The sequence below is a fragment of the Myotis myotis genome, unplaced genomic scaffold, assembly GCF_014108235.1.
Source record: "Myotis myotis isolate mMyoMyo1 unplaced genomic scaffold, mMyoMyo1.p scaffold_m19_p_9, whole genome shotgun sequence".
Lineage (NCBI taxonomy): Eukaryota > Metazoa > Chordata > Mammalia > Chiroptera > Vespertilionidae > Myotis > Myotis myotis.
Window position 1 is genome coordinate 58,914,918 of NW_023416401.1, and position 24,622 is coordinate 58,939,539.

The 24,622-nt window shown below is 40.0% G+C and overlaps 1 protein-coding gene across 3 annotated transcripts in view; it reads right to left on the reverse strand.

Annotated features, from left to right (window-relative positions):
* ACSS2 (acyl-CoA synthetase short chain family member 2) overlaps positions 1-24,622 on the reverse strand; it is a 58,810-nt gene that overhangs the window by 26,525 nt on the left and 7,663 nt on the right. For all 3 annotated transcript variants that reach the window (XM_036323673.1, XM_036323671.1, XM_036323672.1), the window contains exon 2: positions 23,004-23,199. In XM_036323673.1, coding sequence (XP_036179566.1) covers positions 23,004-23,199 — 196 coding nt within the window. The remainder of the gene's footprint in view (positions 1-23,003; positions 23,200-24,622) is intronic.

Here is a 24,622-nt window from a genome sequence, read left to right on the forward strand (position 1 = left end):
GTCAAAGATTTGAAATACGGAGAAACAAAAAATACCCAACTGGAAAAGAAAAAAGAAAAAAGCATCCAAAAATCTGAAGATAGTGTAAGGAGCCTCTGGGACAACTTCAAGCATACCAACATCCGAATTATAGGGGTGCCAGAAGAGAGAGGGCAAGATATTGAAAACCTATTTGAAGAAATAATGACAGAAAACTTCCCCTACCTGGTGAAAGAAATAGACTTACAAGTCCAGGAAGCACAGAGAACCCCAAACAAAAGGAATCCAAAGAGGACCACACCAAGACACATCATAATTAAAATGCCAAGAGCAAAAGACAAAGAGAGAATCTTAAAAGCAGCAAGAGAAAAAAAGTCAGTTACCTACAAGGGAGTACCCATAGGACTGTCAGCTGATTTCTCAACATAAACTATGCAGGCCAGAAGAGAGTGGCAAGAAGTATTCAAAGTGATGAATAGCAAGAACCTACATCCAAGATTACTTTATCCAGCAAAGCTATCATTCAGAATTGAAGGTCAGATAAAGAGCTTCACAGATAAGAAAAAGCTAAAGGAGTTCATCACCACCAAACCAGTATTATATAAAATGCTGAAAGGTATTCTTTAAGAAGAGGAAGACAAAAAAGGTAAAGATAAAAATTATGAACAGCAAATACATATCTATCAATAAGTGAATCTAAAAATCAAGTGAGCCAAGACCGGTTTGGCTCAGTGGATACAGCGTCGGCTTGCGGACTGAAAGGTCCCAGGTTCGATTCCGGTCAAGGGCATGTACCTGGGTTGCGGGCACATCCCCAGTAGGAGATGTGCAGGAGGCAGCTGATCGATGTTTCTCTCTCATCAATGTTTCTAACTCTCTATCTCTCTCCCTTCCTCTCTGTAAAAAATCAATAAAATATATATTTAAAAAAAATAAAAAAAATAAAAAATAAAAATAAAAAATAAAAATCAAGTGAATAAAAAATCTGATGAACAGAGTAAACTGGTGACTATAATAGAACCAGGGGCATGGAAAGAGAGTGGACTGACAATTCTTGGGGGGAAAGGGGTGTGGGGGTGCAGGAAGAGACTAGACAAAAATCGTACACCTATGGATGAGGACAGTGGGAGGGGTAAGGGCAGAGGGTGGGGTGAGAACTGGGTGGAGGAGAGCTATGGGGGGAAAAAAGAGGAACAACTGTAATTATCTGAACAATAAAGATCTAATTTAAAAAAAAAATATCTCTCCCTCCCTCCCCCTTCCTTCCTCTCTCTCTCTCCCCCCAATCCTTATTATTTCTGTACAATGTTGAGGGTACTAAATAAATAAATAAATAAATAAACCTCTAAAGTGTCAAACAAAGGGACAATTTGAGAATGTATAACTGGACAGAGAAAGCCCCAAGAAGGCAAATCATAGAGCTTCTGTAAGAAATCAGTATTGAAACAAGTAACATCTTAATTCATTCAGGTGACATACTCATGACAAACAACTTGCCTTATATTAGAATTATAATTCAGAAGTTAAATAGTATTCACAGGGTCATATATTAACATACTTATTTTAACTGAGAAAGAAGTTAGGTATTTTCTAACAGAAAGTAAATCTGATTTGGTTGATTATATTGACAGTGAGAACTGCTATGCAAATTAGGTTATATGATGGAAATTTTCTATAAATTATGAGCTAAACTTGCAGTTCCAAGGTTTTGAAAAAGATATATAAAATATATACATGTATCTATATAATAAAAGCCTAATACACTAATTGTCTGGTCGTCCAGTTGTCCATTCAACCAAAGTGTAATATGCTAATGATATGCTAAGGCCGCACAACTGTTCACTATGACATGCACTGACCACCTGGGGGCAGACGCTCTGACCAGTAGGTTAGCTTGCTGCTGGGATCTGGCCAATCGGGACTGGGCGAGATGGGCTGAACATGCCCTGGAGCCCTCCTGCGGTCCTTCTCCGCTGGCCAACCTCCCACATCCCTCCCTGGCTCTGATAGTGTACCGCTTGGGTCCCTCGGCCTGGCCTGTGCCCTCTCGCAATCTGAGATCCCTCGGGGGATGTTGGAGAGCCGGTTTCGGCCTGATTCCACAGGGCAGGCCAAGGGACCCCACTGGTGCATGAATTCGTGCACTGGGCCTCTAGTACAATATAAAACACATTGCACATTGCAATTATTTAACATTATGATAAAACTAGAAGCCTGGTGCATGACATTCATGCACTGGAGGGGAGATCCCTCAGCCCGGGACCCCAAGGAGGGTGTCCGCCTGCTGGCTTAGGCCTGCTCCTCCAGCAGGCAGACATCCCCCAAGGGGTCCTTAGCACTGCCTCAAGGTGAGAGAAGCTCCCACTACTGCCACTACGCTTGCCAGCCCTGAGCCTGGCTTCTAGCTGAGTGGTGCTTCCCCTGTGGGAGCGCACTGATCACCAGGGGGCAGCTTCTGCATTGAGCCTGGTGGTCAGTGTGCATCATAGCAACTGGTTGTTCCCCTGTTCAGTCGATTTGCATATTAGCCTTTTATTATATAGGATGTTTAAGTATAAACTTTAAAATGTGTGAAGTTACATAATTTTTCAAAATTCTTTTAAGTGCACAATTTTTAAAGTTTAAGGCTATTGAGCTAAATAATATTTCAAATATTATTGTCACCACATCACTGTTTACCACATCAGAAGCATCTGAGGAGGTTAAAAAAATACAAGACGGAAGTCTTATCATTTGGTGATTCTGATTCAATAGGCTGAGGGAGGTCCAGGAATCTGGATTATTAAGAAGATCTTTAGGCCCTAGCCAGTTTTGCTCAGTGGATAGAGCATTGGCCTGCAGACTGAGGGGTCCTGGGTTCGATTCTGCTCAAGGGCACGTGCCTGGGTTGCAGACTCGATCCCCAGTAGGGGGTGTGCTGGAGGCAGCCAATCAATGATTCTTTCTCATCATTGATGTTTCTATCTCTCTCTCTCTCTCTCCATATATATATATATATATATATATATATATATATATATATATATTGTTTGTTTGTTTGTTTGTTTTTAAAGAAGATATTCAGGTAATTATTTGGAGTCACCAGACCTAGATTTATTGTTGACCCCTAATTCAATGGTGAATTTGCATGAAATTTCCTCTCTCTTTTTAAAAAAATATATTTTATTGATTTTTTACAGAGAGGAAGGGAGAGGGATAGAGAGTTAGAAACATCAATGAGAGAGAAGCATCGATCAGCTGCCTCCTGCACACCCCCTATTGGGGATGTGCCCGCAACCAAGGTACATGCCCTTGACCGGAATCAAACCTGGGACCCTTCAGTCTGCAGGCCGACGCTCTACCCAGTGAGCCAAACCAGCCAGGGCTCCTCTCTCTTTCTGTAAAAAAATATATTTTTTATTGATTTCAGAGAGGAAGGGAGAAGAAGAAGAGAGAGAGAAACATCAATGATGAGAGGGAATCATTGTCTGGCTGCCTCCTACACATTGGACTGAGCCCACAACCCAGGCATGTGCCCTTGACTGGAATCGAACCTGGGACCCTTGGGTTCACAGGCCATCACTCTATCCACTGAGCCAAATCGGTTAGGGCTCCCCGCTCTTTGAGTCTCAGTTTCCTTCTCTGTAAAATATAAGATGAAAGGGGGGAGTCAGGAGGAAGGGGAAAGTTGGTGTTAGTCCAGATAATATCGAATGTATCTTAGACTCCCTGATTCTCATTTCTCCCTTTCAAAGACAGGAGAATGGACCCTAAAAGTCAGTTTCAAGAAAAAAAGGTTTTACTAATATGGATTTAAAAAAAAAAAACAAAAAACTTAGCTGAGGTATAGACCAAATAAAAGTAATGAAACCCGACATGCCTGTCTTACATGGGTTTGTGTAGATCAAATAAAAATCCTGCTAATTCCTTACATGAGAACAGTATAAAACTGCTGTAGAGAATATTCCCTCACATGATCCTCACAGCTACTTGAAAAGCAGGTATTATTATCCCCATTTTAAAGATATAAGAAATCCAGAGGGAGTGGTTTGCCAAGGCCACACAGACACAGGATGGGTATGGACAAATCTGTAACCAAGCCCCACATTTCTGATATCCAGGGTAGTGTTTGTTCCACTGTGCCAATTTGGAGTGTATTTAAATAAACATGGAGAAGGCTGTGTACTAAGAATCTCCAGGAGCACTGTGAGAAGCAGAGAAGACTGCCATCCACTTTGAGCTTTAGCCTATGGTCAATATCTTGAGAACTTCCTGAAAAGACTCAAAAATTCAGCCCTACCGGTTCGGCTCAGTAGATAGGGCATTGGGCTGCGAACTGAAGGGTCCCAGGTTTGATTCTGGTCAAGGGCACATACCCATCATCATTGACATTTCCATCTCTCTCTCCCTCTCCCTTCCTCTCTGAAATTAATAAAAAAATATTTTTAAAAAATATATTTTATTGATTTTTTACAGAGAGGAAGGGAGTGGGATAGAGAGTTAGAAACATCGATGAGAGAGAAACATCGATCAGCTGCCTCCTGCACACTCCCTACTGGGGATGTGCCCGCAACCAAGGTACATGCCCTTGACCAGAATCAAACCTAGGACCCTTGAGTCCGCAGGCTGATGCTCTATCCACTGAGCCAAACCGGATAGGGCTAAAAAACTATTTTTTAAAAATTCAGGCAAGGAAGCTTGCAGATGTCTACTTTCATAGTCCTTGGCAGAGCTAGGAACACTTAGTCATCCTTTTGCTCCTATAGACTTGACCCCACTCCCCTGAAATAAGGAAAAATACAATATCCCTAACATTTTCTTCGTAAGTAAAAGTCCAGCTCATAGGCAAAAATCTTGCTCCACCACATTGTGAGCTTCATAAGGACAAGCACCAAATTTCCCTTGCATATTGCTATATGCTTGGCACATAAATATAAAATTAATTTTTTCTAAACCTGCTACTGGAGCATGGCTATCTATAAGTTGGACCCTTACCTAACAGAACAAAAGTTTCACAATATTGGACTTGGCAATGATTTATTGGATATGACACCAATGACAGAAACCATAAAAGAAAAAAATAAATAAATTGGACTTCATGAAAATTTAAAATGTATACATCAAAAGACACCATCTACAAAGTAAAAAGGCAACCCTCAAAATGGGAGAAGATATTTGAAAATCATATATCTCATAGGGATTACTATCCAGAATATATGAAGAATTTCTAAAACTGAACAAAAACAACAACAAAGCAACCAATTCAGCCCAGCCAATATTGCTCAGTGGTTGAACCAGGAGGTCATGCTTTGATTCCGTCAGGACAAATGCCCAGGTTGTAGGCTCTATCCCCAGTGTGGGGTGTGTAGGAGGCAGCAGATCCAACAACTAATCCAATTCAAATGGCCAAAGGACTTAAATAGTAATTTCCCTGAAGATATAGGAATGGTCAATAAGCAGATGAAAAGATGTTCAACATTACTACTCACTGGGGAATTTCTTTTTCTTTTTCTCATTGGGGAATTTCAAATCGAGTTATATCACCTTACACATATTAGGATGATAACCATAAAAACAAAATACAGAAAATAACAAATGTTGGTGAAAATGTGAAGAAATTGGAACTCTTGTTGGTTAGGTACAGTTGCTGTGGAAAACAGTGTGGAGATTCCTCAAAAAAATTAAAAATATAATTACCACATGATCCAATAATCCCACTTCTGGGTATATACCCAAAAGAATTAAAAGCCAAGTCTCAAAGAGATATTTGTACACTTGCGTTCATAGCAGTATTATTCACAATGGCTAAAACATGGAAGCAACCCAAGTGTCCACCAACCAATGAATGGATAAGGAAAACATGGTATGGACATACAATGGAATATTACTCAGCCTTAAAAAGGAAGGAAATTCTGATACATTTTACAACATGGATGAACCTTGAGGACATCAGGCTAAGCAAAATAAGCCAGTCACAAAAAAGACAAATAGTGTATGATTCCACTTATGTGAGGTACTTAGAGCAGTTAAAATCATAGAGACAGGAAGCAGATTGGTAGGTCCCTGGGGCTGGGAGGACAAGAGAATGGGGAGTTATCCTATCTAATAATAGACAAACATGGTAATTGACTGTACCTTTGCTATGCCTCCCATTGGCTAATCAGCATGATATGCAAATTAACCACCAACAAAGATGGTGGTTAATTTGCATACTGCAGGCAGGGCGGGATAGCGCCATCCTGCCTGCCCTGCTGCCATCTGGGCCTGCTATCTGCGACCCGGGGCAGTGGGCGTCTGTGTGCGACCCGACCCAGGGCAGCCAGGCAGTGCAGCAGTGATCGGCCAGCTAGCCTGGCCTCCATCCAGGCACCCCGTGTGTGACCCGACCCAGGGCGGCCGGGGGGGCAGCAGTGATCAGCTGGCCTGCCCGGACGTCCCATGTGGGAACCAACCTGGGGCGGCACCCTAACCCCCGGATCTTTGCCAGAGTGGCCACCCAACAATCAATGCCACTGCTTGCTAAATCACAAAAGGAAGGAAATAAGAAGCGAGTCATTACTTCTATAAGCTTAAAGTCTTTAATTAGAGAGATCTAAACCACCCACCATCTAAAGTCAATCTTGGGAAACAGTGATCAAGAACAAGAAAATGCAGGAGTAGGAAATCATCAAAGGAATGAAAAAAGAAATAACTTAAGTATGGTCAATCATTAAATACTTCCTAGAAAAGATGGATTTTGAACCAGGTTTGAAAAAAAAGAGTCTAAGTATTCATCAGAAGAAAAAAGGGTATTTTGGAAAGAATAGAAAAGTCATATGTGGCTGCCAGTCTTGAATCCCTCTGTCTAACAATGCCCTTGGACATATGTGATATGTATGAGTGTTAGCACCACCTCACAGTAGTAACTTTTTTCAATGTGCTTTTTATCTTTCATCTCAGTTAATTCTTAGAGCAATCTTTTGAGATTGGCAGGATAAGATCTGCAATCCCCATTTGAAAGGTTGGGAAACTGAGGCTCAGAAGCATATTCTCAGATGCTGAAGGTCCCAAAGCAGAGGTTAGCACCTCTGCTTGCAGATGCAGATCTTCAGGCTAAACTCTCTATATGATCAAGAGAGTGATCTTTTCAAAATGTAACTCTGATATGTCATACCTTTACTTGAAATTCTTCATTGGCTCCCTAGCATTTGTTATAGCTGTAATTTTACATCTCTATGTATAAAACACAAATTCCTGATCCTTCCCCAAAGTTTCTACTCCTAGATTCTCCAACTCAACTCATGGAAATTCAATTTTTCCAGTTGCACAAACAAAAACGCCTTTAAGATATTCTTGACTCCATTCTCTTATACCCCATATCAAGTTCATTAGCAAATCCTACTGGCTCTGCCTACAAAATATTCCAAAAGCTGACTACTTTTCATGACCTCTACCATTATCTTCATTATCATATATTTTCTGAACTATTATCAGTGCCTCCTTACTGGTTCCCTTGCTAATGCCCTCTGCCCCACCCACTATTCTCAAGGTAGGATACAGACGATATATAATAGTCAGTAAAAAAAAAAAAAAAGTTTAATGAATACATGAATGAGAACATCTCAGCTAAGGAAAGGATGTTATTTCTTTGAGGTTTGCTCTTAAATGTTTTGGGGTTTTTTAACTTTCAACCGAGGATATTTTCTCCATTGATTTTCAGAAGGGAGGCAGGAGTGGAGGAGAGAGAGAGACACACACACATTGATTGGCTGCCTGCCTCCCACAGGTGTCCCCACCGGGGCCTCTTGGTCTGTGGGCCAATGCTCTAACCACTGAGGTATGTGGCCAGGGCTCTTAAATATTTTTAGCCTTATAAATTATCGTTATAAAATGTGCTTGACATTTCTAAAGCCAGCCCTAAACCCTCTAAGTAAACTTCTAGGTAGACAAGTGACATATTGTCAAAGAAGCTAATGCTGTGAGTAGAAGCATAGTATCTACAACAAAGCATGTAGGTGTTCTTCTGTCCAGAACAAGTTATATCAGCTATGTGACTCTAGCTAAGTCACATCGACTCTCTAAACCTTAAGTTTCTCTGCCCTGGCCGGTGTGGCTCAGTTGGTTGGAGCATCATCCCATACACCAAAAGGGGGTGAGTTTGATTCCTAGTCAGAGCACATAACCAGGTTGGGGGTTTAATCCCTGGTCCAGTCAGGCGTGTGCGGGAGGCAACCAATCAATGTTTCTCTCTCTGTGTGTGTGTGTGTGTGTCTCTCTCTCTCTTATTAATTTAAAATTTTAAACAAATATTTTAAAAAACAAACAACAAGCCGAAACCGGTTTGGCTCAGTGGATAGAGCGTCGGCCTGCGGACTGAAAGGTCCCAGGTTCGATTCCGGTCAAGGGCATGTACCTGGGTTGCAGGCATATCCCCAGTAGGAGATGTGCAGGAGGCAGCTGATTGATGTTTCTCTCTCATCGATGTTTCTAACTCTCTATCTCTCTCCCTTCCTCTCTGTAAAAAATCAATAAAATATATTTTAAAAAAAAACACACACACAAAAAAAACCAAACAACAAAACCCTCAAGTTCCTCATCTATCAAGTGTTAGTGTGAAACATACCAGGTTCTAAAAAACAAATATACAAGTACAACATAGCGACATAGTTTATTATTAGAATAAATAGAAAATTCTTAGGTATTATGTGAAATTGTAAACTGAATGGTAGAGTGTGACTGTCAACAGGGCTAATGTAATCTTAGATATGTAAAGTCAGAGCAAAAATGGTAATAGTTCTCATTCCAAGTCAAACCACAGCTAGAATACTTAATGAGAGATATTGGCCAACTAGAATATGTCTAGAGGAGACTGACATGGATGATGAAGGAGTTGTTAAAACAAGAACACTGGACTAGATCAGGGATTTTCAAACTGAGCTTTGCAAATCCCTAGAGGTTCCACACACATACCTCCCAGGGACCCAGTGACAGGTGAAGAAACAATAGAATGGGTCTCTGGTTCTCCCACCCATGCTTCAACCAGGATTAGCTCTGCTCTTACCTGTTTTAGGTGTGGGCCTTGGCATAGTGATAAAAGTAGCTAACACATTGCTAAGCACTAAGCCCTTTACACAGATTACTGTAATTATTCCTCACAATAATATATGTCTTAGGAACTGTTATTATTCTCATTTTACAGATGGAAAAACTGAGGTTAAAAGAGGTAAGGCCCAACCAGCAAGTGTAAGGATTGAAACCCAAGCAGAGTCCAAAGTCTGTTCCTATTAATCACTATATATTGTTGTATTATATCAATACAAAATCCATGCACTGGAGGGGGGGGTCCCTCAGCCCAGCCTGCCCCCTTTCACAGTCCGGGAGCCCTCAGGGGCGGGAGGCAACCCGGTGATCAGGGGAAGGCAACGCCCCATCACACCTCTGCTGCTCCCACTGCCTGCAGCGCAAGTCTCGGCCAGCCCTGGATACCTGAGCCTCAGGCAGCCCTAGGCGGCTGGGGAGCCGCCATTTGAGGCTTGCCTGTGTCTTGGGCTGGCCTTGGGTGGCTGGGCGGCTGAGGGGACTGGGGGACACTGGAGGCAGGCAGGGCAGAGGGGACTTGGTGCCGCCATCTTTGAGGGCGGGGCAGTCAATTAGCATATTCCCGCTTTATTACATAGGATATCATATATAATATTTGAATAAAAGGAATATAATGCTTAAAAATGAAAATTATTAGACGATCTTCAAGGCATCTTCTATATTTAAATTACTATAATTCTATACCATCAGCCTGGCAAAAGGATATAACTGCCCTCAAATACCTGACGGAATGTCTATGGGCCTGGAGGGAATAGGATTATTTATGTGGCACCAGGACATAGAACTAAGACCAAGGGAAGAGAACAGAATGGAGGGAAAGTTATGGAGAGGAGATATATCTATAAGAACCTTGTAACAGAACTGCCTAACAATGGGACAGTTAGTGAGCAAACTCTGTGGCCTTGATAGTGGTCCAGAATCAGAATGATCACTTGTGGGGATTGTTGGAGGATGGAGATAATTGGGACTACAATTCCTGCTTTGTATAGGAAGTGGACTAAATGACTCAAAAGACAGCAACCAAGAGTCTCAAATTCTCAGTGGTTCAAGGTATCAGACACTGGGGATCATTACCAGTGCCCAGTCTCTCCCATACCAAATCCAGGAAAATGGGGGAGGCCCATCCCCAGCTTCATGCCTTCTGTACTTACTGTTATAAATGTGAATCTGCCCTAAGGCAAGAACCAATAGTCCCACCTGACTACCTGCTATCTTCAAAGGTCAGGAGCCCAGCCCAGCCAGTGTGGCTCAGTGGTTGAGTGACAACCTATGAACCAGGAGGTCATGGTTTGATTCCTGATCAGGACACATACCCGGGTTTTGGCTTAATCCCCAGTAGGGGGCATGCAGGAGGCAGCTGATCAGTGATTCTCTCTCATCATTGATGTTTCTCTCTCCCTCTCCCTCTCCCTTCCTCTCTGAAGTCAATAAAAAAAATATTTTTAAAGAAGGGCAGTAGTTCAGTACTGGGTTCCTCCCCTTCCTCCAGCATCTCCACTACAGTTCCCTACATTTGTGACAGAAATTCTGAAAGTCACTGCCAGAAATAACTTGAGCAAGTATCCTGTACACACACACACACACACACACACACACACACACACAGTTTACAGGTGGGGAAAAGAGGGCTCAGAAAAGAGCATTATCTTAAGTCATTCTCCTCATTAAATATTTACTGAACACACTGATATAAAAAGTCAGATTAGCCACAAACTCAGGTAGCTGACATGGAGCTCAGGACACTGAATCAAGTCTCAAGTCAGTCTCCACTTATTATACATGTATAATTACAAATGTTAGTGTGTATATAATAATAATAATAAGGTATTATTATTATTATAAGATATTATTATTACTATACATTTATTATTTATATCCCACCTGTTTCTAAAAAGTGATTATTTATTTGGATAGCACAGCCTACTTATCTCATTTTCATTACTTTAGGGAGTGGTTCTTTAAGGCGTCAAAGGTCATGAAACTCAGGGAAGCAGATTAGAGATGCATCTTAAACAAGAAATCATCCAGCCCTCCTCCACAATCTGCCCACCTGATTCAAATGGAGAAAGACTGTTGCCAGTAACAGTTATTTCCCCACATATCTCCCAATAGCTTAAAATACTTATGCTACCGGCAACAGTATTGCCCCAGGAAAGGGGATGAGACTCTCTTCCTTAGCTCCTTCACCACAAACCTTCTAAAATCCTCCCTTTCTTTCACTATTTCAACAGAAGCCTGGCCTGTCTACTGAGTCACCATAAAGTCACTACTGGTTACAACAGAATTTCTAAAGCCACTTCCTCTTCAGAAACAATCATAGAATTCTGAAATATGAGAGCTGGAAGGAACTTTGCAGTGTATCTATAGTTCATCTCTTACCACTCCCACAAAAGGAAGGCTCAGAGAGGGAGAGAATGGTCTGATTTGAGTGTACTTCCTTATCAAGTATATTTTAATCAGTAAATACAGTGTTGTGAAACCACTGAAGATACAGATGGAGGACAAAAACGTTCCTCCATTCCCATATCACTGAAATGAACTTCAGGATAGACGTAGATAATTAAGAGTCCTTGTATATGAATGCTAGGACAATATACTCTAGGACTCTGGATTTCTATGCTACCTTGACAATCTACTCCTTGTCAGAACATGGGTTTGGCTCACCTTCCCAACCATCCTCACCTTTTCAAATACACACACTCACACATAACCCACAGGAATCTGGAGAGTTTTAAATATCACACTCTGGAATTCAAGGTCAGGAGCACAGAGATCCTGAGAGCAGAGCTTATCTCATAAGGTCACTCCTAAAGTCACCTACTTCACAGAAGCTCCAGTTTCTAAGGAAGGTTTGCATAATATTCAGAACTGTGGAGAGATTGCAATCATTTCAGTTGAGGATGAAGGGTGAGATGGCGCAAAGATAACAGCCACAGGCAATTGAAAGCAAACAATGAAAAGAATGAACTATACTAAATTTCTTGGGCTTTGGAGATGAAAGTCCTTTATTGGAAAAACCTAGATATTGAGCAGCTGTTAAAATCATCAAAATAATAACCATTAACCCCTCTTTACACCCTCTCCCCATAAATCCTTTCATTAATCCCTCAAACTCCCTACTGTACACTGGTTTCCCTTTAACTAGCCAACCCCCACTCCTTAAGCTACCCCTGATATCCTTCACTATCTCCCCTTAGATGACTCATTCCAGTAACTTTTTTCACAGATCACCTTCTCACACATATACACATAAATCCCCACTAACACCTCTACCTGCCATACTAGGGGGAAGAAAGTGAAAGTCTGAAATCAAAATCTTGTTTGGAGGTCAAATTTAGCTCTTGGATCAGATAAATGTGTGCCTTTGAAAAAGGTAAAGTGTTATATAAACTAAAGGGATCCTTGACTTTTCCCTCTTTTTCTCTCCCTGTCTACCCACTATCTACACACCCAGTTACTTATATTGGTTTCTTTCCTCCAAATTATTCTAAAATTTCATCTTTCCATTCCATTCCCACCAGCAGTATCCCAGTTTAGGCAAATCTACCCTGACTAACAAATTCCCAGCTCTCTGACTTCACACTCCACATGTATCCAAATTAATCTTCTTAAGCCCAACTGTGACCACATCATTACCTGCATAAAATCTTTTCAGAGGTCTCCAAAAATAGTCAAGATCTCCAATTCCTGGACCTCATCCACTGTTGAAAACAACCTTGATTCATTCCTCTTTCTCTCACTACCCACACCCAATCTAAGCAGCTTCCATGGGTTCTTCACCCAAAATAGACACAGATTTGTACTAATAACCTTCAAGCTACTACTATGATGGTTTAAATCACCACCATTGCCCACCTTGATTTTTATAGTAGCCCCCTAATTGGTCTCCCTGCTTCTACTCTTGTCCTATTCTCAACACAAAAAAATCTATTATTGCCCTTCTAGTCTCAACACAGCCTATTCTCAACATAAAAGACAAATTCTAAATGTAATTCAAATTATTGCCTCATCTATACTCAAGATTGTCCAGCAGCCCCCATTTTGAGTGAATAAAACCCCAAAATCTATATTAACTTTCAAGATTCTACTTGATCTAGTGTCCTGCCGACCTCATCCCTTACTCTCTTTTTGTCTAGCTCACACGTCCTCAGCTACACGGACTTCCCAGGTACTCCTCAAACATACCAAGCAGCAGCATACTCCCACATCTGGACCTTTACACTTACTCTTCTGTGTACCTGAAATATTTCTTCTTTCCAATCCAACTATCAACTATCTGCATAGCACACTTCATTTCCTTCAGATCTCTGCTCAAAGGTCACCTTTATCAGAGTTCTTCCCTTATCAATCCCTATTCTTCATTCTCATTCTCTTTTCCCTTATGCTACTCTGTTTTTCTATAGCATTTATCACTACCTGTCATTTACTGGTTTATTGTTTACTGTTTGTCTTCTCAAACTGGAATATAACTTTCATGAGGGCAGGGACTGTGTTGGTTTGCTCAGAATGGTGCCTGGTATAGAGTAAGTTCTCAGTAAGTATTTATTGAATGAATAAATTATTCCCTGAATAAACCCTTTACTCCAGAGAGACTAGGACTTCTCACTGTTCCGATAATAATAATGGTAGCTAATTTTATTGAGTACTTTCAATGTACCAGGAGTTGGACACATGAGCTTATTTGTTTTTATCTTATTCAATTGACAACTTCATGAGATTAAAAAAAAACACCTATTTTTATCCACATTTAAAGTTGAGAAAACTGAGACTCGAAAAGGTTAAGTAACTTGTACACAATCATACAGTTAGTGGCAGAAATAGATTCAAATTAAATTAGTTTGACACCAAAATCCATCCTCCTAACTTTTGTTATACTGACTGCCTACATGCTTTCTCCCTTCTGTGAACTACTTTAAGTAACTTTTTGCAGTTTGGCCCATAATTGCTTGAGGCTGTTTTATATAGGCCTATTCTTCTCAAACAGAATTCCATGAGACCAGGGTCTGAGCCATTTAAACCTGATAACACATTTTCTCTGATATTTTTTTTTAATATATTTTATTGATTTTTTACAGAGAGGAAGGGAGAGAGACAGAGAGTCAGAAACATCGATGAGAGAGAAACATCGATCAGCTGCCTCCTGCACATCTCCTACTGGGGATGTGCCCGCAACCCAGGTACATGCCCTTGACCGGAATCGAACCTGGGACCCTTCAGTCCGCAGGCCGACACTCTATCCACTGAGCCAAACCGGTTTCGGCTTCTCTGATATTTTTAAGACAGTTAATTTAAATTGAATTTATGTCTAACATGACTAATTCCTCTTTTCATTGTCAAAGCCAAGTGTTTAACAACTAGAACAGTGGTTCTCAACCTTCCTAATGCCGCGACCCTTTAATACAGTTCTTCATGTTGTGGTGACCCAATTTCATTGTTACAAATAGAACATAATTAAAGCATAGTGATTAATCACACAAACAATATGTAATTATATATGTGTTTCCAATGGTCTTAGGTGACCCCTGTGAAAGGGTCGTTCAACCCCCAAAGGGGTCGCGACCCACAGGTTGAGAACTGCTGAACTAGAATAAGGAAGTAGTATCTTATGGTGAAAAGAGTAGTTGACTAAGAGTGAGAATATCTGATTAGTCGCAGCTCTATCTCTAAGCAATATATAATCCTCAAGCAAATCACTTAGCCTTTCTGGCCTTAATCTACCCATCTATAAAGAGAGTTGGCCAAATGAACTCTAAATTGCTTCAAGTTTTAAAAATACCATTATTCCATGAACATTTACAATGTATCAAGCTAAAAGTAAAAGGCCAAATTCTTCATTAATATGATTCTATTTTGGCTAATTAGAGTAGTTTCCTAAGAGCACTATTTCCTTTGAGGTTTATTTCAATATACTAGTATGTATGAGACATGCCCCTAAACAAGGAACGAGCTACAAATGTGGTTAGCTAATGGCACTACAGCTATCTAAATGACACAGTACAGGTTGAAAATAAAGTCATACTATGGCTCCATAAGAAGTATATCAACTGGAGTAAATCACTGAAAATCCGACATTGTAAAAAACATTAATAAAAATTAGAGCAGGTAGGAGGTGGGCTCCAAGGCAAAGAACTTTAGAGGAAAAGGAAGGCTTCCTAGAATATAAAGGATATTATAGAGCGTTTGAAAAATATTGAGTATATGATAAAGGTAAGTTGTGAAAGAAAAATGGCAGGCAATTTTAACTTCAGAAAAAAACAAAAATTTGTACATAAAAGGAAATGCAATCATAATATTACTCTTATGTAAACATTGATTTTTAAATTAACTTAAAAACAGAGCTATAATTATATTATAAAATGAAAAAAATTGGAGGAGTATACAAGAATTAAGTTCTCATCTACCATAATAGGAAGTCAACATTTTCTAGGAACCAAGATGGTGGCATATGTAAACACTGGTACTCACTGCCTCCCACAACCACATCGAAATTACAACTAAAATACAGAACAACCATCATTCAGAACCAACTGAAAGCTGGCTGAATGGAAGTCCTACAAGTAGAGAAGAAAAGAAGAAAGTGCATTGAGACTGGTACAAGGAATGAAGGTAAGGAACGAACTGGTCCGACACCCATATATGGCATTTCTTTAATCAGGAGGGATAACTCCAAGGCCTCCTGTGAGAAGCAAGGAGTCCCAGCCCTATACCAGACCCCCAGCCAGGGTTATAGAGCTGGGAAGAGAAGTCCCTGTAACTTCAGGCTATAAAAACCAGCAGGGATTGTGGCAGAGTGACACAGAGGCTGTGGGAGTCCCAGGTGTTCTTCTTAAAGAGCAGGCACACAAACATACATTGTCCTGATTCCTCTGAGCTTCAGCACCGGGTGGCAGCTTTGGAGAAATCCAGGGACATACAGGGAGGAACTGGACTGTTTGGCATCAGGACAGGAACTTGGGGGCAGCTTTCTCCCAAATAGGGGTGCTTTCAGGGATCATTGTTCCTATGTTTGAACCTCCCCCATTGCAGAGCTGACTGGAAGCCATATCTGAGTTTCCATCAGCAATGGCCCACACTGTTGGCTCCACTCTGTTGATTCCCTGAGACTCCACCCCATCCAATTTGCAGCCCTACCCAAGCTGTTCGCAGCTGCTTTTCCATATGAATGGCCTGTCTTGGTTCATGCTTCAGACTTTGCTAAAACCTCTTAAACAAGCAGCAGTTGGAGTCAGCGTACTTCAAAACTATCAATAAAAGGCCTACAACCCAGCACTAGTGCCAGACTGCCTTGCCTCACAACTGGGCCTTGCCTGGGCACTTCCAATCCAATACAAATAGCAGCAATCTGCAGATCTCTCTATAGCTCCTGCTAGGTGGCACCAGGCAATGGCTGACTTTGCACCTCTCAGGAGGGCCCAGAGCCAGTGACCCGGTAGACAGCTTTAGACCATACCAGATTACAACTCTACATGTCCACAAACAACCCACTCAAGGAGCAGGCTCAGTGAGCACCAAAGCCCCACTAAGCAAGTCCTGCTACATAGGGGTATCTCCTGCATAGCAGCTCTTCCATTGTAGACGCAGCTGGTCCTCACAGCCAATTGGCCTGTAGGCCAATTCCTCTCAGTGACACCAGTCAAGGCTCAACTATAACAAAACTGTGTACACAGCCCACACAGGGGTGCACCTACAGTGCCCAGCTCAGGTGACTGGGAAGGCTGAGCCACTGGGTCCTACAGGACACCTAATATACAAGGCTACTCTACCAATTCTAGGAAACATAATAGCTCTACCTAATATATATATATAAACAAACACAGGAAGCAGCCAAAATGTGGAGACAAAGAAACATGTTACAAATGAAAGAAATGGAAACAAGCAAGCTACTAGATAGAGTTCAAAACAATGGTTATATGGTTATTTAAGGATCTTCATGAGAGCTTCAACTCTCTCTCTCTCTCCCTTTCTCTCTGTAAAAAAATCAATAAAATATATATTTTTTTAAAAATGAAGATAGTGTAAGGAGCTTCTGGGACAACTTCAAGTGTACCAACATTCACATTATGAGGGTACCAGAAGGAGAAGAGAGAGAGCAAGATATTGAAAACCTATTTGAAAAAAAAAAAATTTAAAAAGGAAAGGAAACCTATTTGAAGAAACAATGACAGAAAATCTCTCTTACCTGGTGAAAGAAACAGACTTACAAGTCTAGGCATCACAGAGAGTCCCAAACAAGAGGAACTCAAAGAGGCTCACACCAAGACACATCATACTTAAAATGCCAAGGGTTAAAGATAAAATCTTAAAAGCAGCAAGAGAAAAGAGTTAGTTACCTGCAAGAGAGCGCCCAAATGACTGTCAGCTGATTTCTGAACAGAAACTTTGTAGGCAAGAAGGGAGTGGCAAGAAATATTCAAAGTGATGAATAGCAAGGACCTACAACCAAGATTACTCTACCCATCAAAACTATCATTTAGCATTGAAGGCCAGATAAAGAGCTTCACAGACAAGAAAAAGCTAAAGGAGTTCATCACTACCAAACCAGTAATACATGTAATTTTGAAGGGTATTCTTGAAGAAGAAAAAGGAGGAGGAGGAGGCAGAGGAGGAGGAGGAGGAAGAGGAGGAGGAGGAGGAGGAGAAAGAAAATATATATGAACAATAAAATGTCAATAAATACATATCTATCAACAATTGAATCTAAAAATAAAAATATACAAACAAGAAATCTAATGAACAAAATAAACTTATGAATAAGATAGAATCAGAGGCATGGAAAATGGAACAGACAAATGAATCTCAGAGGAAGGGGGTGGGATTTAAAATCTGTAAATTTTAAAGATTTAAAATAAGAAAAATACTTTCTAAAGAAAAGATGAAGATATGGCAATATAACATATTGTATAAAATATGGAGGTAACAAAGGGAAGTAACCACATATCTTACATATTTGTACTTTACTTTCTTATAACAAATGTGATTTATTTGTAGTTTGCTTTTGCTTTGCCGTGAACATAAAAGAATTGAATAATAATGGCCCATATGGAACTTGTCTCCCATTCTTCTACCCCTGTATCCATAACACCTACATAGGGCTAAGCACCCAATGACTTTAACAAGTCTTGCTGGTTGAATGACCATTGTAAAAATGGAGTGAAGATGTCTTGTTATGGAGTTGCAGAATTTTGCACTGAAAGTAAATTTAGAGATAATCTAATCCAGTACTTCCTAAATTGGTGTTCCATGAAATATTTCTTCTTCTTCTTTTAAATATGTTTTTATTTATTTCAGAGAGAGGAAGGGAGAGGGAGAGTTAGAAACATCAATGTTGCAAGAGAATCATTGATCAGCTGCCTCCTGCATGCTCCCTACTGGGGATTGAGCCTGCAACTGGGGCATGTACCCTGACTGGGAATGGAACCGTGACCTCCTTGTTCATGGGTCAATGCTCAGTCACTGAGCCACACCGGCTGGGCAATATTTCTTATTATGATACTAATAGCATGCTGCCATAAATGGTTGGGGCTCAAATAAATGTGGGAATCTCATGTTAACAAAGTTAATCAGATGTGCTTACTGTGGGGCTTCTTGGAGACTTTACTATATCTCTAGTAATCAGTGATTCCTGGAGCATTCTTTGGAAAACACTGATCTAGTCTACTCTCCTCATCTTACAAATAGGGAAAGAGAGGCTCTCTGGAGCCTGTTCAGGTATGGATGGTGAGAAACTAGAAAGGACCTCAAGATTCTGGAGCACCATGTACCTGCATTATTTCAAACCCGGGGCAGGGGGTGGGGTGGGAGTCAGACACGAGCATCTCCTGTGCAGATCTTTAAAGGTTTTCTGATCCTTAAGAAACCTAAGAAGTGGGCTCAAGTGTTGGCTGGAGCTACAGAAAATTTAAACAGATATAGACCATGAGTTTCAGTGGCATAGTGATCCCAAATTGAGCAATGGCAATGTGATTATACACTCATTCACATTTGTACAGTGTTTTCTAATAAATAAATAAGTATTTCACCTTTTATTTGATTCTCATAACTATCTAAGGAGAAAGATAAGGATGGGATTATTAACCCCATTTTATGACAGAGAAAACTGACTCTCAGAGAGTTCCCTGTACTTATACAGCAGCTGAATGGCAGAGTTAGAATGAGAATCTAAATTTCCTGTCTCTCAGGTTAGGGCTCACTATATCACATAAACTGGGCAAATTTTGACCGAGTACAAATTTAATTCTTTAATGACACATTCAGTCTGCTCCAACTGGCTCAAAAATAGGATCAGTTCTCAAAGTGCTCATAGATGGTGGCAGAAGCAACATCCCAATTACTGGAATTATAAGGTCCTATTTGGGTTCAGTATATTAGTACTTCTAATAGAATTATGTTGCCAGGAAGAGGGGCTCATAGAAAATTCCTGCTGGGGAGGCAGCATGGCCTATTTTTACAAGCAAGGAGTCAGATAGACTTGGTTTTTAATCCTGGCTCTATCACTTATTCTATGATCTTATTCAATGTGCAACCCTTCTGTGCTTCATTTCTTCACTTGTAAAGTGGAGCTAACAATATATATTTTGCAAAGCTGTTGAGAGACTAACGAAAGGAATTAGAGGGATAGCATAGTGTCATGGTCAAACCTGTAAGCTCTGGAATTATCCTACCTGGGTTTGAATCTCAGTCCACTTCTTGCTAGCTGTATAACTTTGGATAAGTCACTTATTAATGTCTCAGAAGTTCAGTTTTCACATATGTGAAATGAGGAAAATAAATAGTGCATTCTTGGTTGTTGTGAGCATCAAATGAGATATCTGTTAAGAACTTGAACACAGAGAGAGCGCTCTTTCCCTTTCCTCCTAAGAGCAGAGCTGTCTAGAGGGGCCTCCTCACAGCTGTGCATCTTCACAGCCATGCTGCTTCCTAGTTGAACTGTAGCATGCTTGAACTCTTCCGTAGCTGGGCTGTATCACAATGGAGCTGTTTGCGCTCTAAGGCAGAAAAAGGAAACCTGAATTTCTAGAGTTAAGTTTACTGATTTCAGAATAGATGGGCTTCAAGGGTTCTTCTAGCTTTGAGATTATTTGACTCTGAAATTTCTGTTCAGTGCTCATGGTTGATTCAAGTTCTTTATGTTTTCTGACACAAATATTTCTCTTGCCCTTCATTCTTCTTAGTGGTACATAGCCACTGGCCAAATTCTCCTTCACTGTCATAGACATCTGCATCAGATATTCAATTTGGCAAATATTCCTAATTGCAGAGATGATGGCCTAACGAAAATGTCAGCAACAGCATAGGAATTGCCCCCATATTGATGCACAGCCAGGGGCCACGCAGGCAATCATTGTGTCTCCGGGTGCCATTTACAGAATGTCCTGGGGGAGAGTATTGGTACCCTTACTGATATCCCCAGACATTCTGGTTAATGACATGTCTGTTTCATCTGGAAGTTTTTAAGGAATTACACAGTTTACTTTTTGCCTTGTTACTTTCCCACTCCTATTGTTCTTCGCTGACCAGAGACTTCATTTCATCCAGTTCTTCCTCCCATCCCATCCCTCCTTAAAAATAACTTTTGTGTGCTGCTCATTTCAAGTAAATTAAGTTCTAATTGAAATAATTTCCCCCCTACGGTTTGAATGCTCAGCCAGCTTGACACTCTCAAGGAGAATTTGCGTTTTCAATTGTTGTTAATCAAAATAAATCCCTAAGTAAGTCATGAGTCATTGTTATCAGAGAGTGTGTACATATCCCTGAACTTTTCGGGGGCAGAAAAAATTATTGAGAATCTGTTTAAAAGATTCTTGAAGAAACAGCCTTAGTTTTTTTTTCTTTGGAAAACAATGCTGTGAGTGACCTGCTCTCTCATTGTATCCTCATTTCCTGGAACACGGTGCACCTGTTTTTACTATTAAGCTCTTTAACGTGACTATGTAGTTATTGAAAGATTATAATGAGTTCCGTTCTCAATGCTTTTTTTCTCTTAAAAGTTTAGTTTTCTAAAATCTGATTTTATATCTAAAATATATAAAATTCCCACCCTTTCCCTGGTTTACTTTCTCTTTGTCACTTGTCATTTGCTCTGAAATTTGTCAGAGTGCTTTGAAAATAGTAAATGGCTGTACTAATCTAAGGGGATATTTTTATTACTGGCTGGTTGGTTGACGCTGGCAGAAACACCAGTGAAGGTTGAATCGTCTTCTCCATTTGTTCATATAAAAACTCCTTGGTAGTTCGTGGACATAGTTGGTATTTGTAGAATCTTTTACTTGGAGATTCTGATGCACTTACCAGATAGTAACAGCACTTTCTTGGGGTTGGGCGAAGGAGATTGTATAGTTCTCCTTGTCAAATCTATGACACTTGTTACTAACATGTTGGATTTCCAAGCTCATGAGGATTTATTAAGGTTTATCCCCTCTGTGTTGCATTTTGTCATGAATCCATGTTTTCTCAGATATGCAGCCTGTTAACAGGTAATTATTTGACCTGATTCCTACAATCATTTAATCTCAAATATTTAAGAGTTGATGAGCTAACTTTAATATATTAGAATGGGATTTTCCTACATTTCAACTTTTTTTTCACGTAATTGATCATTTATTCTGGGATGTCAATCATTTCTTCTTCCTGCTCAAGTGGGATTGACTTATGTTTCTGTTTTCCAGTTTAAGGATAGTCCATAGTTCACGCAGCTTTTATGTGGTCCTTCTAAAATAGTAGGAACTAATTAATAACAAATGTGCTGGGTTGAGTCTTAGGATTAGTCATAGATGGTTCAGATGTGTGTAGGTGTTACCATTATCCACCTAGTAGATCGTGTAGGAGAACACAGAATGTCATTAATGGCAGTAGAGGGTGCAAGAGCCCATTTAGGTTAGAAGTCAAACAACACTTGTAACCTCTTAATATGTCGTACCATGGAGAGCTGCCCCACTTTTACTTGGTTAAGTCATTGCAAGGTTATCTGTGGCCCTTTGGTTACTTTTTTTCTTTGTATTTTCTAACCTTTTTTCCATTTTGTTGTTCATTCGATTAACATTTTTTTTTTTAGAAGGCTGGTAGATAAGGCAGAAAGTATAAAACTAAAGCATTCAATATAGCTTTTAGGAATTAGTGACTGAAAACATGACAGCTAGAGGAACCTGTAGAACAACACCTGGGATATAATCAGCAAGATCCAGACTGTTAGAGATTATATCGGACCTGGCTTCGTAACAAATATATGACAGGAAAAGGCGGGAAAGTCTTTAAATCACAAGAGATTTAAGACATCTATTAGCTAAATATAATGTGTGGACTTTCTGATTTAAACATATCAGCTATTAAAAAAAAAAGATTCCTGGCCATTGGAAAATTTGGTACACTGTCTGGATATTTGTGATATTAAGGGATTAGTGGTTAATATCTTTAAGTGAGGTAATGATATTTTAGTAATTTAATTTTATGAGAATTTTGATTTCTTATCTAAAGGAGCTTAACATTTTTTAATAAACCCAAAACCTAGATTCATGAAACTTCTTTCTTTAGTTATACCAACCATTCTTAAAAAGAAGGAAAAAAAAGAACTTGAGCCTAGTGGTGGTGGTAGTAGTGGAAAATCCAACACCAATTTCTCTCCCAAAGCAAAAATAAGAAAGTTACTTAGTCCTGTTCTTTTCCATTTACTCTTTTCCCTCTTTTTTCTCCAGCTAGAAGTTGGAGAGGAAAGAACACCAGACTAGAACACCAGACTAGAAGTCAGAACACTTGGCTTTGAATATCAGTTCTATTTATGTGATTTTAATAACTTCCTTGAGGTATTTTTCCTCACCTGAGACATTAAATTAAATATATGTAGTTTGCTTACTGTACCAGGTTGTTGTAATGAATTTATGGATTTTAAGGCACTTCATGAACTACGAAACATTATACTATAATGTGAAGGATGACTTTTTATCTACCACAGACTATAAGATAGATGTTTTTACCAGTAAAAAGCAATTTTGTCACCAAGTTTTTTCTCGTGGACAATTCGATCCAGTACGTTGTAACAGATGTTGGTAGTTGCTCCTTTCATCCACTCAATGAATATTTTTCCTTTAGTCACATCAAAGTTGTACTTGAGGAATGGGCCAGGACAAGGGGTCTTCCAGTAAAATTCCTTGGCAATGTCTCCCCAAAACTCTGCAACAGAAAGAGAAGCCCAACATTACTAAGCTTCTCAGACATATTTATCCTCAGATGTCTTACCAGTCTATGCACAGGACCAAGTCACAACTTCCCTGCCTTGTACTCCTTCCTCTACCTGTCTAATCTTATCATCCACCACTCTCCTAACCCTCCATCTATTCCCATGAGCTGAATCTTGACTCAAATTTCTTTCTTCTCTCCTCAAAATTCCCACTTCATTTTTTGCCATCTATTCAAATTGCAGCCACCCAGGGCTTATCACAATGCCTAGCACAAGGTAAGCAATTTTTTAATGAATTAATTAGTAAAAGGAAGAAATCCTTTACCCACAGAGCCTCCCATGACCATGTCATTGTCTTAATTTGTTCACTCACTCTCAGCAATTATTTAGTGAGCAGGTTTTTTAAAAAAATATTTTTTATTGCTTTCAGAGAGGAAGGGAGAGGGAGAGAAAGATCAATGATGAGAATCATTGATTGGCTGTCTCCTGCACGCCCCACACTGGGGATTGAGCCCGAAACCTGGGCACATGCCCCAACTGGGAATCGAACTGGGACCTCCTGATTCATAGGTCGACACTCAACCACTGAGCCACGACAGCCGGGTTGCTCTTTAGTCTATTGTTACTTGCCCAAGTGTTTGTTACCTGTTCTGTGTCAGATGTTGCTTTAGGCTCTTTATATTATTTCATTTAGTCCTTACCACAGTCCTAGGATATGGCCTTATTTTCATTATCCTTTTATTGATTTAAAAATTGCCCAAGGTGCCCTAGCCAGTTTGGCTCAGTGGATAGAGCATCAGCCTACGGGCTGAAAGGTCCCAGGTTCAATTCCAGTCAAGAGCACATGCCTGGATTGCAGGCTTAATCCCCAGTGTATGGCGTTCAGGAGGCAGCTGATCAGTGATTCTCTCTCATCATTGATATTTCTATCTCTCTCTCTCTCTGAAATTAATATATATATATATTTTAATTGCCCAAGGTTATAGTTACTAAGCCAAGACTTGAACTTCCCTGAGGAAGATATTTTTTGCTAAAATCTGAAAGATGAATAGAAGTTTTTCTTTACTCTCCCCCCCACCCCAAGGAAAGAGAGTACTATGGGATGGAAAGGAACCAATGGTATACTGTTAAGAGGAACTCCTTAAGGTTGAAGCACTGAGAATCAGAGAAAGCATAGCAGGAAATGAAGCATAAAATGAGCAGATCATACAATCTTTCTGGGCATGGTAACGAACTTGGTATTTATCCTAAGAGCAATGGATTTTAAGCAGGAGAGGGACATGATAAAATTTGCAATCTTAAAATATTTGTCTGAATCTCTGGAGAAAATGTAATCAACAGGTAAAATATATAATTGCAGAGCACTAAGGATATTCTCAGTACTGGATCAGGAGCTAGAGGAGAGAAAGACACCTA